The sequence below is a fragment of the Argentina silus genome (assembly GCF_951799395.1).
Source record: "Argentina silus genome assembly, chromosome: X".
Classification (NCBI taxonomy): Eukaryota; Metazoa; Chordata; class Actinopteri; order Argentiniformes; family Argentinidae; genus Argentina; species Argentina silus.
Genome location: NC_139653.1, coordinates 1,567,185 through 1,584,646, shown reverse-complemented (window position 1 = coordinate 1,584,646; position 17,462 = coordinate 1,567,185). Strand labels below are relative to the sequence as shown.

General features: G+C 42.8%; 1 protein-coding gene across 1 annotated transcript; it reads right to left on the bottom strand.

The window, feature by feature from the left end:
* Positions 1-587: 587 nt before the first annotated feature.
* Positions 588-13,902, bottom strand: LOC310823346 (rap1 GTPase-GDP dissociation stimulator 1-B; the record flags this gene model as incomplete). Its single annotated transcript, XM_083696190.1, has 14 exons — positions 588-715; positions 1,036-1,164; positions 1,455-1,581; positions 1,697-1,836; positions 2,428-2,553; positions 2,822-2,956; positions 3,080-3,211; positions 4,139-4,282; positions 4,445-4,570; positions 4,769-4,897; positions 5,207-5,332; positions 6,077-6,199; positions 7,390-7,497; positions 13,890-13,902. The coding sequence occupies 14 exons, from the start codon at positions 13,900-13,902 to the stop codon at positions 588-590; spliced, it is 1,686 nt and encodes a 561-aa protein (XP_083552316.1).
* Between the last annotated feature and the right edge of the window lie 3,560 nt (positions 13,903-17,462).

The window sequence follows — 17,462 nt, the reverse complement described above, 5'->3', positions numbered from 1 at the left end:
CATTCTAAGAATTATAAGGTCTATGTACACTGGTCAATACAGAGCGTAGAACATCACAACAAAACATGACAGACACTAGTTTTATGTTTTATGTATATAACTGTAGCAATGATTCTCTCTAAGGTGCATATACTGTATATATACTCAAACATTTCCTATGACAATATAAACTGGTCCCTACAGTTAGTTTACAGGAGTGTATGTTCAATTGCTTGGACTGTGTTAACACGCTTCATACAGACGGTGATGCCAAATGAACAAGGGATTATTTTGAATCGTGTGCAATGGCTTCTTTAGCTTGTGCTTAAATCATAGGCTGCTTCTTTGTTAGCTCTAGGTCCGATGTGATATTATGGGCAACCGGAGAGGGTTGGTCAGTCCTGACTCCTGATGGCTACTGTACGCCCCACAGTCCTCTCCATAGGCCAGAATAATGGGGGATGTTAGCCTTGGAAGAGTGGACGATCAATGGCAATGCCTCTTGTCACACTCTCCACTCTCTGTGTGTTCAAGGTAGGGGGATGATGGTGGCACGTGGTGCTGAGAGTCTGTGGTCATATTGACCAGGGCAGTAAAGTATGGTCAGTCTAGCTGGTGTCATTGAGCATGGCGAGCACTGTGTCAGCCTGTGAGGCCAGCTTGGTGCTGGGATGGCCAGAGAGCTTGGACAGACTCTCCTTCAAGTTTAAAGATTCCATCTGTTCCTTCAGTGTGCCTTAGAGAGAGAGAGAGAGAGAGAGAGAGAGAGAGAGAGAGAGAGAGAGAAAAGGAGAGAGAAATAGAGAGATGGGAGTGAGTGAGGGGGAGTTGGAGATCACCCTGAACACTGTGTGTGTGTGTGTGTGTGTGTGTGTGTGTGTGTGTGTGTGTGTGTGTGTGTCGTGCGTGTGTGTGTGTGTGTGTGTGTGTGTGTGTGTGTGTGTGTGTGTGTCGTGCGTGCGTGCGCACAAGTGTGTGTGTATATGTGCTTGCATGTGTGTGTGTGTGTGTGTGTGTGTCTGTGTGGGTGGGCATTTCTCTCTCCTTGGTATCTACCGGAGTTGGCCAGGCTGCAGACGAGGCCTAAGGCGCTGAACTTGACCTCCACCGCCCCCACAGGGTCCTCCAGCATCTTCTGCAGGGTGGGTAGTAACTCAGCCTCTCGGAATGGATCCTGCATGGAGTCTAAAGGACAGCAGGAGGAAAGAGAGAGAGAGAGAAAGAGAGAGAGAGAGAGAGAGAGAGAGAGAGATAAGGAGAGAGAGAGAGAGATAGAGAGAGAGATAAGGAGAGAGAGAGATTGAGAGATAGAGAGAGATAAGGAGAGAGAGAGAGGGAGAGAGCGTTGTTTACATTCTTATGAGTAGAATATCGACTTGCATTCATTATCAAGTAGAAATGAGCCAAAATATAATTCAGATAACATCAAATACATTGGTGACTGTCAGTTGAATGTCTCATTTTCCATCCCTCACCGATGTCAATGGCAGACGCTATCGCCAGAGCAACCAGGGCTTCATTCTGCATGATGACATGCTCGCTGGTTGCCATGGAGATGAGGTGTCGCACCCCATCTGCTTTGGTTACAGCATGGATGACTTCCTGTCAGAGCAAGGTAGTCAGCCTCCACATGTAATGGTGATTATGTGTGTGTGTGTGTGTGTGTGTGTGTGTGTGTGTGTGTGTGTGTGTGTGTGTGTGTGTGTTTGATACTCACCGGGGCTCGACTGTGTCTAATGAGAGCAGCCAGGAGGCGGTTGGCCTCCCCTCGGACCCCGGCATGGTCTCGTGCTTCACACCACTCCATGACCCGCACCAGCAGAACCTCATCCTTACCCAGCACTGTAGCTGCCTCTTCTGAAGAGAGAGAGGGGGAGGGGTGGAGGGGGCAAATAGAGTGCAAGAGAGAGAGAGAGGGAGAGAGAGAGGGTCATGAATCATTCACAGTGTCAAGGACAGGGTAGAAGATAGAGGGTAAAGGCAGAGAGAAGGGAGGTGGGGAAGCAAATAAAGAGGAAGATTCCCCTCAGAGTAGTGTTTGTCCCCTCAGTAGAGTAGTTATCGATGGGAGCTACAGTAAAGTATCCTGCAATTACTGTGACAGGTCGGAGTAGTGTCTATAAGCAGCCTTGTATTGTCTGCCTCTGAAAGCCTTCATAACTGGTACTTATTTCAACTGTGTATTTGGACACCTTGTGTAATATTGTATTACAACCATGAGATTAACGACCACAGATCATCTGATGTTGGTGGGTTTATATAACCTTAAGATAACATATATAATATAATTAACATATACTTGTGTATGTATATTCACATGTCGATTCATACATCATAATACTATTTTTTCATACTATCTTTAGTGAAATGAGATTCACTTTAGAATAGCTGTAGACCCTAAATTGGATTCATATGCACTCTCCTTTACCAGACACACTGCCCACCCACCTTGTCCATCCACCATCATGCGAAGGGTGCCCAGCAGCTTGAACTGCACCGGGGGCATGTCTGAGCGCAGCAGGGTCCTGATCCTCTCTGTCACCCCGTCCTCCAGCATACGCACTTTATTAGTGGCTGGAACAGCAGGGAGAAGAGGGCTTACATTATGTCACTGAGCCTACAGACAAGTGCGTAAGAGAACTGGAGAGGTAGTGTGTGTGTGTTTGTGTGTGTGAGAGGGGGTCCAAGGGGAGGTGAAACAATGAACACCTTGTGTGTTGAGAGGATGAATTGTTTAATATTGCTTATTTGTCATCCTTATCATCTCTCTGCTTAAACTTGAACTGAACTCCATCAAATCTTTAAGAGAAAAAAGTAAGTGTGCCTCCAACCCTGTAGCTACCTGGGATGGCCAGGTTTCTGAGCGCGCTCAGTCCGGCGTGCTGAACGGACACGTCGCCCTCATCCACGTGTTGCTCCAGGAGGGTAAGGATGTGAGGAACCACCCCCAACTCTAACATCTTCACACAGTTACTATCTGATAGAGAGATAGGGAGGGAGGGAGAGGGAGAGATAATAAGGTATGATATGAAGATAGGAGGAACAATTCCCCACACAATATAGACATTGAACATTAGGGACTAAGAATAAAGGAACTCACCATTCCTGGCGAAGTTAGCGATGGCCAGCGCCCCCGACAGCTGCAGCTGAGTGTTGGAGGACTGCAGCCAGGAGAGCACGTCTTGGTACACAACCCCTGTACCCTCACCAAAACACTTCTGCATCGAGTCGTCTGATAGACCACACACAGGACACAGGGATGACCAGCAGGTCAAGTTAACCATGAATTAACCAATTAATTGAACAGAAGGACCTGAGAAATTCTTGACTTGTTTTTTCTCTCTTGTAATTCCATCCCCCAGCACCAAGAGGATGATATAGCACCCTCTCAAACCACTTGATACATAAGTTGCTGACCCATAATACTCACAATACTTTAACCAGAATGCATATAAACTTCTCTTTTAACCATGTTCAAAGGAGGATAATCCAATAATATAAGGAAAAAGTGTGAAAAATCTGTTGCTTTTTATCTAGAGTGTTGTGGCACATGCAGTCTTGCCTTGAGGATAAGCTTTGAATTACATGTTGATAAGGTCAGGTTTCTCTGGTCCTTAAACCACCACACACATCCTGATATTGCCATGTTTCATCCCCATTATCATTATAACCTTATCATTATCATCATCATCAACGCCTTCATAATCATCACCTTCACCATCAAATGATCACCATCATTATTATAGTCTTTACCATCATCCTAACATACACCTCCCATATCCACATATGAAGATTGGTCAGTTCAGGGGAATCTTGATTGGCAGTCTTGATTATACACCAATATTTCAATATATATTTCAATCTCGATCAAAGTAATGAATGTTGTTATTGTTGTCTTAGACAAGCAGAGAAGGGCTTAGGTGGAGGGGAAGATGATCGGTCCGTAAGTGTGGTAATGGAGGACATGAAGGGAGGACAATAGGACTGTGTGACAAAGAGACAGTGGGACAGGGGGACTGTGGGACAGAGAGACAGTGGGACAGGGGGACAGTGGAACAGTTGATTGATTGATAGAGTGGGAGTTTCATTCAGTCAGGATATATACAGGTGGACAGAGGACAGTGAGAGAGACAGTGAGACAGACTGACTAAAAACCCACCTCCCAGCAGGAGAGACACGATGAGGTTGGAGGCGATCTTGATGCTGCAGAGGTCGTGGGGGTCAGAGCCTCCCTGGAGCCCGCGAATCATCTCTGACAGGGCCTCTGGCACACCCGACTCCACAAACTGCAGCTTCAGCGCATCTGGCAACACAGGAGGCTTATCTAATGTTTTAAAGCTACTACATATAGAATAGAACATTTTTTATTGTCCAGCAGTATGGAAATTTGCCTTTAGCTTCACAGTGGTACACACATTATACATATCGATCATCAACGACTAGTCACTGTACAGCCCAGTCTCACCACTCTCTCCCAGTGATCCCAGCACCTCCAGTATGATGTGTCGGCGCTCCGCGTCAGGGGCCCGTCTCAGCTGGAATGTCAGGACCTCGGCCACGCCTACCTCAACCAGGGCCTCCCGCGCCGTGTCTGGGGGGGGGGCCATGGATTATAATTCTGATCTTTGATGACACATTATCCAACTGTAGAGCAATTGAAAGCTGGCTAATGTATCTTTAGATACTTATTTAAACAAACAGCAATTTACCACAGCCCCTCTCCTCCATTCACTCATTCAGAGTGCCTCTAACCCTCTCTAGAACATCCTAAAGGAATGCCTGTCCTCACCCATATCGGCAAGGTTACAGAGGGCCAGGAGACACACGTTGACAAGAGGGTCGTTCTCTGGGTACTCCCTCATGATGGCCACTAGCCTGGGGATCACCCCACTCTGCACCAGCTGATCCTGTTGGGAGGCTGGGAGACAGAGAGAATGGAGGGAGGGAGAGGTAGATAGAGAGAGAGGATTAAACTGAGGCAAATAGGGAGGTGGGAGAACACACACATACATACTCACACTCACACTCTCACACACACACACACACACACACACACACACACACACACACACACACACACACACACACACAAAACCCACAGGGCCATGCACTGAACTGTGTGATCGCTGACTAAGTAAGTAGATTCATCATCAGTAGATTCATCATCATCACGTCACTGCATGTCAAGTCCCTGTTCCATCTGTCAGGAGGAGTCAGTCTCACTCACTGTTGTCAAAGCAGATGCGTCCGATGGCTCTGCCCGTGGACAGCAGCATCTCCTGGTCAGCACAGTTCAACAGGGGCACCAGGGCCGTCACCAGGCCTGCCTCGATGCACGGCTCCCTCACCGCAGCTGACACACACACACACACACACACACACACACACACACACACAGACAGACAGATGGAGGATGAACGGACAGGCAGGCAGGCACAAACGCACACGTACACACAGAGACAGAGCAGGCAGATAATTAAGAACAGGGGATAGGGACAGAGGGGTACAGCAGTAACAGAACTCATAATGCATACAAATAAACTGCATATTCAATAAAAGAGCACATTAGCATATACCATATGTATGATTTACAAAGGGCAAATTTGCACCTCAGGTACTGAGTAGAGTTAATTAATATTATTTTATAATGAGAAATATTCTGGAAAAGAGCAGATGAAACGACTCTTCTGTCAGAGCTGCCTATCAAAGACAATAGATTAGACCCTTTAAACGCATCAACAGCACCCAAAAGGAAATCAGCTCTCTATTTCAATCAGGTAGTCTTTCAAGCACACTGTAGGCTACTGTGAATCAGGGAACTATGACTGCTTAAGTGCCAAGGTACAGCTCTTACTAACCCCCATCAACTAATCATGGGGGCTTGATGAGTATTGGATTAGTTGAATCAGGTGTGTTACTGCTGGGCTGGAACAAAATGTGCACACAACATTTGGAATCTCGTCCTTGTGATGTATGCAAAGTCAACTGTTGCCCTTGGACCTTGAGGATGTCCTCTTGGCCAAATGGTAGATGCTTGTGTCTTCCACGTGAGAGACCCAAGTTCAAATCCCCGCCCATCACACTTGTGCTACCTTACCTTCCCTGGCCATCTCGGCCACCACCAGTGCCACCTGGGAGGTGAGGGGGCTCTGCTGCCTGAGGGACTGGGCCAGTGTGGGCAGAATGCCACTTTTGGCGATCTCCACAGCAGCGCCCTTCTCTAGGAACACATAACACATACGTACACAATGCCTCAGTTACTCTGTAATATGGACATGGAATAAAATTAAATCATTTCTTGTCCAACCGGGGAAGAAAAATTGCATCTCACAAGTGGTTTGAGAATATACACAACATTCTCTATGTGTAAATATCATCAACCTATAACAAAACTATATCATTGAAAACCAGTAATTGTTTCTGACACAGTGTTTTTGTGAATGCAACTGTGCCAGCAGTTAATAGAATGCTGTTTCGAGTGTCCTTTTCTGAGACTTTGTGAGGCAGAGAGCATCTTGACTTTTTCAGGAGGGACCAAATAAGAAAGCCAAGATAGAATCCACTATTGTATTTGAGTAGGAGTGGGAGGTTTTCATCATGGCAGCAACATGCAACAGAGAGAGGAAACCCAGTATTAGTGGATACCCACGCTCCTCTTTCAGAGAAGGTCACAACAGCTGAGGGGGAAGCCTGGTCAGGTTGTCAGGGTAGGCCCTGCTGCTATGGCAACGTAGCTGCCTGTGCAACCTCAGATAAACTGAGAGGGGGAGTGATGGAGCGGTAGAGAGAGAGAGACAGAGAGAGAGTCTCTCCCTGTCCGCCGCAATCCACCTGGGTGTGGGAGGGCAAGGCTTGATCATTAGTGTGTAAGCCCTCTCCATAGACAGACACTGACTCAAACAGAGAGAGTCCCATAGGTGTGCAGAAACAGACACAGCACCTCTTCTCTCCACAGCGCTGTGAAGTTTAATGAATACAGAGGAGACACAACAGGGGTGTTATGAACACTCTCCTGTATCTTTCGTCTGAGGCAACAGAGCTTTTTATAGCTGGAGATTCAGGCCAAGGCTGTGACAGGCATCTGGCTCCCATAATATCTAATATCCACACCTAAGAAATAAGAGAAACTAGCGCACATCCGCTCAGCAACTCAAAACATGGGGAGAGATAGATTCAGTAAGGACTGCTTTTAGTGAAGTTAAAGCCTATCCTGTCCCTGGTCAAGAAATTCGTCCAATGTATGGAAGAGACCTGGGGATGGTATCTTTCATTGCGTAATATTTACTACTGTAATGTTTTGTCATTACAAAGAACATGAGAACATTTCAAGAGAACATGTCAAGAATCCTCTTAGATTGATAGGTCTTAGGTGCAGTTGTTAATGTAGTATATACGTGTGCAGAAACTCACTCTTCTCCAGCAGCACAGCCAGTACGGTGTCCAGATGAGGCTTCAGCTCCTCCTCAATCAGCTCTGTGCTCACACTGATGGCCCTCAGTGCATCACTCAGAGAGTCTTCTATGCACACACACACACCCACACATGCACACACACACACACACACACACACACACACATACACACACAAACAGTATATCAAGTCATATCCTTCTGCGGCACACGCTATATATACACACACACACACACTTGAACCCAATACTTTTGATACATTTCAATCTCAAATTGACTTACCATTGCAGATACACGTTAATACTACAGTACAAATTGTATTGCACTAATTTGTCAACCTGCCAACTGTCAATAATCAGGTCATTACAGAAATGCTGAGTAAACTTGTAACTCAATCCAGCAGGCCACAGTAAGCTGCTTTTATGTTGATTCTGGATATTTCTGGACAACTGACTCCCCCCAAAGGCACTGCAGCGATTGCAAATTAATTTTGCTGCAATGCATCTCAGCCAAATACACTGGAACATATTATATAGAACAGGAGAGAGAGAGAGAGAGAGAGAGAGAGAGAGAGAGAGAGAAAGAGAGAGTGAGTGAGAGAGACATTCTAAATAAATACAGCACAAATATAATTTACTATCCACACATAAATACCTCTTGATTTGTATTTGTAAGCCATTATTTTATTCAATGCAAAATTAAAAATATGGCTAAAGGTTTGTGAAATGCTCTGTACAATGGGTGGTTTGGAATTCCCATTGTTACTAAATTAAAATGCCATCGTTTATGTCCTTACCTAGCTGTTTTCATCATGGACAGCATCCCAAGAAACCAGTTCTGGAACTATCAACCAGTGCTCGGATAGTGTTGATTAACGTGGTAGTCAATACGAATAGGAACTAACAACCAGAGAATTACCTTAAATTGCACTTGACAACCAGTGTTGGTGAATGTAGCATCACGTTTTGTTGAAAAATGTATGGTTTGGGAATTAATGTTGCTGTTAACCCTTTGTATGAAAGCAATAATACACTTTAGTCCATGTGTTATGACATTTGGTCGTCTCATGTATGGCCTCTCATGTATTATTGCTTAATTATATTTGCAAACAAATGTCAAGATCTGTGAACAAAAACGAAAGCAGTGACAAACATCTTCACAAAGTTATGAATAAAAGCATTGGTTTGTGTAGGTATCCAATATTGTCAATACAACACTACAGCCTAGAATTGTCGAATCTGCATTTGCGGATCAAATTATGTCTGTGGATTTTTTTACATTTGTTTATAGAATGTTGGCACTAACATTCCATCTTTGTTGAACCCTGTCATTGTGTCAGTTGTTGCCTGACTGACGCAGCACCAGTCAGTTCTAACATTCTGAGATGGAATTCCCTGCTTTTATTTCGTCATATTAAACATTTTACTTAAGACATTTTCCGTGTTTAATTCTATTGAAACGTTCACTGTGGACGAATGTTATTGTACTGAATAAAGCTTTGCTAAGGCAAACATTTGTCAATGATCATCATTTTAACTGACAAGCTAGCTACTCTGCTAGCGATCCTGTAGAGCTAGCAATGGGAATTTCGAAAGACAAACAAGCACCTTCATTAAATGCCAGATAGATTAAGAGCCTCTTTGATAAAGTAGTTTTAGTAGATAAACGGATGTTTAGATTAGATTAGAGCAGATAAAAGCAGCCTCGAGTCATCAGGTAAATCTATGTCTCGGATATTGCGCAATACACGGTTAAGGATTTAGGGTCGTCCCAAGGATTGACTTGGCGTCTACCTGCTGCATAGCTGTCGTTTGGTGTTTACACTTTTCGCAAACGACAACAACGACCAAAGTTGATGTCGGGCAACAATGTAATGTCGATGATGTCTTTGTGACTTGTTTTTTGTTGAGTATGAACCGTAGTAAGAACAAAAAATCAATGGTATTATAAACCAAGTCAATGCGAGACAAAGAAGCCTTTCCATCTGTGTTCCACCTGCTATGCCACAGATAGCCTTCAACTTCCGCCAAGATGTTCTAGTTAAGTGGAGATTGTCAACTAAGATAAAGCTCATTTCTCTTTATACAATGGGTTTATGAAAACAATAAATAATATCACGATTAAATCACCTGTTATGACATTCCTACGCCACAGTAGATTTCTGTATAACGTTCCCTTGACAACGTTTGTAGTTTGGGGAACTATATTTCTTGGTATAGGGCAGTTGTTTTCTTGTCACAATTTTCGCGTTTGTTGTGTAACCGTTGTAACAATGCCCTGCGTATTAATGGTACAGTGAAGCTTTTTCTTCTTTTGGCTCGACAATCCAAAAGTTTGGATTTTAAATCAAACAATGCTATGAGATTAAAGAAAGGTTATTGGCTTTTATTTGATGGCATTTGTGTATATATTGATTTCACCATTTAGAAATTACCAAAAATACTGGGACAGATTAATATAATCCAAATTAAGCACTCATGTTTACTATTGACCCCACCAGACGCTGGGTATATTCCCTGGTGATGCTTTGCAAGGCCTGTACTGCAGCCATCTTCATTTGGTTGTTTTGAGGTAGTTCTGCCTAAAATCTTATCATCTGGAAATTAAATGCATGTTTAGTTGGATATAAATCTGACAATTGACTTGGCCAGTAAAGAACTTTCCAGAAAACTCCCTAGTTGCTATAGCAGTATATTTTGGATTATTGTCATACTGTATGATGATGTGCCATTCAATGAAATTGGAGGTATTTGCTTGTACTCGAGCAGATAAGATGTTTCTGTTACACTTCAGCAGTGTTGGGGAAAATGTATTTACTGTAACTTGATTACCAATTACTTTACAAGGAAAATAGTTGAACTACACAAAAGCTTCCATTGAGAGAAATATAGTTTGTAAAACTAAAGCTACATTGAAAAAGTAGTTCACTACATCAAAACTACCTTATCCAACATACGACAATCAGTTACAGATGTCCAGTCCATGTGGCAGAAAGCGTGTGACTGAAATCACTGGGAGAGAAAAAAATGTTGAGGTGGAGCGAAGACAGTAAGAGAAGAAATTGAAGTTCAAGGGCTGGAATAATAGTTAAGTTCCAGTTTTTTTGTTCTCTTTTGGAAAAATGTAGTGAGTAGTGACAGTAGCTTACTACACTGCTACATGGCAAAACATTACAGGAAAAACTACTAGGATTTGAATTTAGTTTTACTACCACCAAGCTACTGCAAAATGCAGTGGAACTACTCTCCCACACTGCACTTCAGAAAACATTCTGCTGCTGCCATCAGCAGTTACATCATCAATTATGACAACTAAGTTCTAGTGGCATATATACTGTACATGGCCAAACCATAACACCCCTTCATGTTTCACAGACAGGTGGTCTGGTGTAAATCTAGGGCAGATCCTTTTTTCTCCGAACTTTCTTTTTGCAATCACTCTGGTACATGATAATATTAATCTTATCTGTCCACAAGACCTTTTTCCAGACCTCTGTACTTTTTAGTAAACTGTAACCTGACCATCCTTTTTTAGGATAACTAGTGGTTTGCACCTTGCAGTGAAGCCTCTGTAGTGACACATTCTCTGACACATTCACGCCTACCTCCTGAAGAGTGTTCCTGATCTGTGGGACAGTTGTTTTTGTTTTATTATTAATTATGGTGAGTATTGAACCACTGTGGAAGTCATCCTTGGCCTACCAGCCATTTGTGATTACTGAGCTCACCAGTGCTCATTTTTTTAATGATGTTCCAAACTGTTGAGGTTGGCAAGCCTGTTGAGGTTGGCAATGTTTTTGATAGTTCTTTTCAGATTTTTCAGCCTAATAATGGCTTCCATGATTTTATTGACACCTCTTTGGTCCTCATGTTGACAGACACCAATAGCAAACTCCAAAGGCAAAATGCAAAGACTACAGTTGAATCAATACTAAACATTTACAGCTCTCTTATGTCTGCACAAATGACAGAACACACCTGTCAAGCCAATTGTCCCATTACTTTTGGTACCCTGAAATAGGAAGACTACAGTATGTATAAAAAGTGTTGTAATTTTGTTGTCATTTCTGAAACCTATACCCTTAAATAAAAGCAGAGAATCTCAACTTTAACCGCATAGTAATTGTTTGATTTCAAATCCAAACTTTTTGAGTATACAAGAGAGCCAAAAGAAGAAAAAATGCTTCACTGTCCCATTACTTACGCAGGGCACTGTATATCGAAGCCATGATTTACTGTCAATATTGTCACTTGATATGGGTTTGCGGGCACTCCGCTGTTCGTCGTGCCTAACAACTCCCCCTACCTGTGACAATATTGATGACAAATCAATTATTTGCAAATGAATTATTGCTTAAGTAAACACTCAGAATGCTACTGCAAGATCATGCAAGATGGTAATGTAGCCTAATATAAATCATGCGATTATGAGGGAATGATTGTAATGTCATGATGTTCTAAAATTACAACTTTGTGATGATGAACCAAGTCCAACAACAATAGAAAAATAAATATTTCTAACAACATGTATAGGACCGTTTCAGAATAGAAAGTGATAGTCTATAATCAGATTCATAACCAGGCTTAGAACTGAGAGACGTTTTATGAGCGGACATCGACTGATCTAATCTTGTCAGTTGATGGTTGATGGAAGCTATTTAAGGCCACGCTTGAGGCCAATGGCAAAATCGAGGATATTTGAACCATTAAACTGTGGGTTACTTCGCATGATGATAATGGATTATCACCAGTACACATCTGAAGGTAGGGTATAAGTCTTAATACAATATTTATGCAACTTTCTACAATGTAGCTTAACTTTTACTGTTCTCTTGCGATGGATGCGTTGGATTGATCAAACACTTATCGCTGGCTATCGTAGGCTATCTGAAGATACGGGTATAGGCAAAGCTTCCATACTATTTATGCTACTTACAATGTTATATTTCCATTCTCTAGAGGTTGACATTGGATCATTGTAATGCGCACATAAAGGCTTTTTTTTTTTTCTTTATCAAATAAATACCAAATCATTAGGCTAGCTAGAGGAGTCGATTTATAACAAGGCATTCTGTAACAAAAGTAGGCTATTTTACTTGGAATCTTGTGATATTTGGGCATTTTACTTTTAGACAGACATCATAAATTGAGATCAACAATATCTCGTCAATCGTAGCTGTAAGATATTGTAGCGAACGGCGGGGTAGAGTATCATACCCTAAGCGGGTATTGAACTCACTACCTTCTGCTTACAAACCGGCTGTGCTAGCTACAAATCAATTTTTATGATTAGGCTATGTCGAGAATAAAGTCAAGTGTAGGCTAGATAGGATCACAGAATCTGGATAAATTACACGATGGGTATCCTAATAGGGCAATTATTAAACATCAGAACAAAATAAATATGCATTGTTTTATCAGATGAACAATGTGCTGTGTTTGTACTGTTTTGTTGCTCTTTGTAACCCAGTGCGCATGCTTGATCGTAGATACCTGCCCGGGATTGCCTTTGGCTCACGCGTTCTTCTCGCGTCGTTCAGTGAACGGACAAATCATAATGGCGACAAGGAATTACGAATTTCGTTGGCGGATTAATGATACAAACTACTACTATTGAAATTAATCGGGTAACATCACACTTCAATGTGTCCATTCTTTTACAGCCATTGGCATCAGCTTCATGTCCCTAAGTCATGTAAAAAGTTGCCCATTTCTACCACCATTTACAAAAGAGTTTGTGACAACACATATTCCTCATGATTGGCCTCAGCATCTTAACAGCAGAGAGGAAGACAAAGTAAGACAAAGCTAAGCTGTCTGCGCCACCAACGGACACAAGGAAGGCCACCGGAGTAGATAGAGCCGCAGTCGGAGTGTAATCACTTCAGCTAATCCCCAGTAAGAAGTGTGAAAATAGACCCACAGTAGGGGGCAATAAGTGAGATATGCATGTATATTTGTCATTCAGATCTGAGTGGCAGGTGGGATGGGGCCAGTGTGTGTGTTTGTGTGCATGTGTGCTTGTGTGTGTGTGTGTGTGTGTGTGTGTGTGTGTGTGTGTGTGTGGGATCAGTACAACAGAGAGACATAGGGACCCCCATAGTCCTTCATACGACGGCAGGTCCCACTAACAGCGCGTTTACAGTTTAACATCTGAAGCCCCACAGCTCTCTTTCTCTCTCTCTCTCTTCCCTCTGCTCCTTCTCCCTCTGTCCCAGGGGTTGCTAAGGAGACAGCCCCCCAGTGTCCTGTCTCTGTCCCCCAGGGGGTACAGTAACCTGGGACAGCAACTGCTGACATCATCACATGTTACTTTGACCTTTACAACTTATCTTATTTGATGGAACCTAGCATGGAACCTACATCCTTGTTGATCTCTTCTCCCCCACCCTGCTCCAAATAATGTATCCCTTACCGCATGCATACACACACACACACACACACACACACACACACACACACACACTGCCGACATCTTCAATAAGATATTTTGCTACTTACCCATGTCTTCCATGGCTGCCAGTCTGAAGGCGCTCTCTCCGTGTGTCCCCTGTGTCTTAATGCCGGCTGTCTGACTTGCTCTCTCTGCTGCTGCTGCTGTGTGTGTGTGTGTGTGTGTGTGTGTGTGTGTGTGTGTGTGTGTGTTTGGCTCAGTAATGAGAGAGGTGCAGCCTTCCAACCTTCAGGCTAGCCGTGCTCAGGCTCCTAGCTCCCAGCTCTGATGCTGCTTCAGTCACACACACAAACACTTCAGTCGGCTGAGCAGCCTGTGTGTCTCCTCCTCTCTTTCCGCTCTACCACACTGCTCTGCCTCTCATCATGGAGCATGCGTTCTCTCTCCCTCTTTCTCTCTCTCACACACACAGTTAGAAAACGTCTCTCTTCTCTGTACCATTCGCTCCTTGCCTCCTTGGTTCTAATTCTCTGCACTCACACTCTCTCTCTCTCTCTCTCTCTCTCTCTCTCTCTCTCTCTCTTCTCCCTCCCCCACCCCAACCCTTCTTTCACTCAGTGTTTTCCATGCTCTCTACCTCCCTCCGGTCCTCCTTGTCTCTCCCTTTATAATACACTCTTAATCCTAAATCTCTCTAAAGCTCATCAGTCGTCTATTAGCCCCTGGGCGACACAGAGACTGAAATACAGCAGTCGGTCGAAGGAGACCAAACTGTGACGCAAACACAGATTCTCTTCTCCTGCCTGCTCAGCCTCCGCGTAGACCTTTTAAGACCTTTGTGTCTCTCTGATGAAAAAACATTAACAAAAGAATGTCCAGGCCATAGGTGTGTTAGTGGAATATCACTATCGTCTGTGGTGACCACTGACATGTTAATAATGCAACATCTTGTTACATCATACTCACAAAAACCACCATTGCAGGGCCAACACTGCATGAATCATTTGATCTAGAAGGAGGATTATGACACCAAACGGGGAAAACAGAAGCAATACATACAGAACTCACGAAAGAGCTGTAACTAGAGTAATTCTATGAAATGTCTGAACAGAATAGATATGGAAGGAACATAGTCAGTCAGTCAGTCCACTATCAGCCACAAGATGGTCAATACAGAGAGTGAATTCAGCAGCCCACTGAATATCCCCATGAGGTATCTATAAAACATATAAGAGTATCAGAAGAATGTTAATCACCAATGAGAGGCAATTAGTAAGGTATTCTGAATAATATAACATTTCTTATTTACTTTGTATCTATCCTTGAAATGACGGGGATGAATAATGACTGTGATTTTACCAAAAAACCCAGCTTTTCCTATTAATTTGTGAACAGCATATCATAGCTTTTTAATGGAAACTATCACCTATTTTGTGTAACAACAATATTTGAAATGCCATCATGTAATCATACAGTATTAGGGATGGGATGAAATGGAATTTTAGTCATGTTTTGACAGAATTATAATTGCTGTCTAGAAGCATCTTGCAATGGTTGTGTGCAGAAGACACCAGGAGAGGGCATCAAAGATCACCTCCACTCACAGCTTCCACCATGTGGATGTTTTAACATATGCTGTTCTCGTTCTGATCAGCAGGTGGCATAGGGAGACCATTTAAAAGAGGCATTGTGCAGATTTTTTTCAAGATTGATGATTACATTTTCAGTCTTACATCGACTTTCATCCCTGTTTTGCCATTGTAGTGCCATCTTGAGGTACAGATAACATTCAGAAAAAATGTACAGATCTTTGGGTCAGTGGTCATGACTGTAATCTATTGGAAAACAAAAACGTCATATAACAATTGCCATGTAAAACTTTAATGGCATGTTTGGTCTTTCCATTCAATAGTGTCTCAAATGTGGAAACAACATTGGGGCCTGACTAAAACCTGTTATCACAAGACGATCATGGGACTCAGGATAGAGAATGTGGGGAAAGCCAGGTCTCTCTGACACCACTTATTAGGGCCTCTGCCCCAGACAAGACAGCTAAATGTATTAGGAGGTCCAGTAAGGGTCAAAGGTTCATGTTAGCGGGGATGCTGGCCACAGAGAGCCTATTTAGTCATACAGTCCCCATTGTGGAGTCAGATCTATATGATTTTGGCTAAGAGTTATGTAGATAGATTCAACTTCATGATGTGTTCATCTGAGATGCAGTGCATCTAAAGGATAATTGCATCTTGCGACCATAAAAAAACACTTGCTAGCAACTGTTATGCAACTAAGCCAACACATTTTTTCTCAGCCAGTTTTCTTTAAGTGTGTGGGCCCCAGGGACAACAAGTAAGTAACTCAGTTACTGACCAGACAATCTAATATAGTTACAGTTAAGATAACTCCATTTCATGGGCAGAGCGAGTTAAGATTCTAAGAGAGGGCTCCAAAGCACTCTGCCAAGTGCATCAGCTCATACAACACAGAAGCTGTAATTTGTATTCAAGCAGCCTCCTCGTGTCGTACCTTATAACAGGGACATTATTCACACTAATGTACAAGAGCACAAGGGCAAGTTTGTGATTCATCATAATGACGTCAAGTTCGAGTGCTGGGCAAATTCCACATTTCCCTGTCGTGCAACAGCAGTCAGAACTGTCTGTCTGCGAAAACAGTGCTGTCGATTATTCTGCCCCAGGCAACATGGATGCTACAGGGGTAAAGAAAGCTCAGAAAACAGCCTGTACATTCTAGACCACTGATACTCAGCTGTCCAAAAATAGCCCCTCTACACTAGACCACTGATACTCAATTGGTGACATTTGGTCAGTGAGACGATTTTGAGTGGTTTCCCAAGCAAAACCATTTTTTTGGGCGGGGGTTGAAAAATGACTAGACCAGATAGAAAATGCTCAGAAATTATTGATCTTTTCCTGTGTTTTAATTTGTAACCTATATGTTCAAAATTGGTGTGATTCCACATTGGACACATTTACATTTTACCTTTCATTGCTTATGTTGCTTGAGAAAACTATTATTAATTATTTTGAAATGAAACAATGATAATATTGTTTAAATAATAATAAAAGCTTTTAATCTATAGAGGTTGATTCTGGAGGGGGCCAACTCTGTTTTTTTACTAATTTCCCAGCCACACATGTTATGTTTGTGAGGATGATGGGTAAAGCTGTCAACACTCACCCAGGAACACACAGTGTTGTTGAGCACACGTCTCTGAAGGAAGGTGCTTTTCCGGAGCACCACTGTTGTCTCCTTAGACTTCATTAGCTAATGGCCTTGTCCAGCACTAATCAATTCAGCCTCCCAGACATCCCTCTTCCAACCCAGACAGTCTGTTCCCTTCCCTCTCTCTTCCACTCTCCCTCCCCTCTCTTTTTTCTGTTAATTCCTTTTCTCATGCCCAATAATCATTTGTTTTATTTCTCTGTCTTTTACCCTCAACATTGACATTGTAGAAGTGTTCACGCATTTAACCATTAAACATCTCAAGGGTTCTGTCATGACGCGATTTGATTTACGACAGTCTCATCTAAATGTAACTACCTAATGACATTCGTTCTTACAGAAACAATTATTGGTAGAAATCTTGTGAAGGACAATGGCAGAGGAGGGGCATTAAAATGATATTCTTTTGCATTTGAATGTGAATCTAATGAATA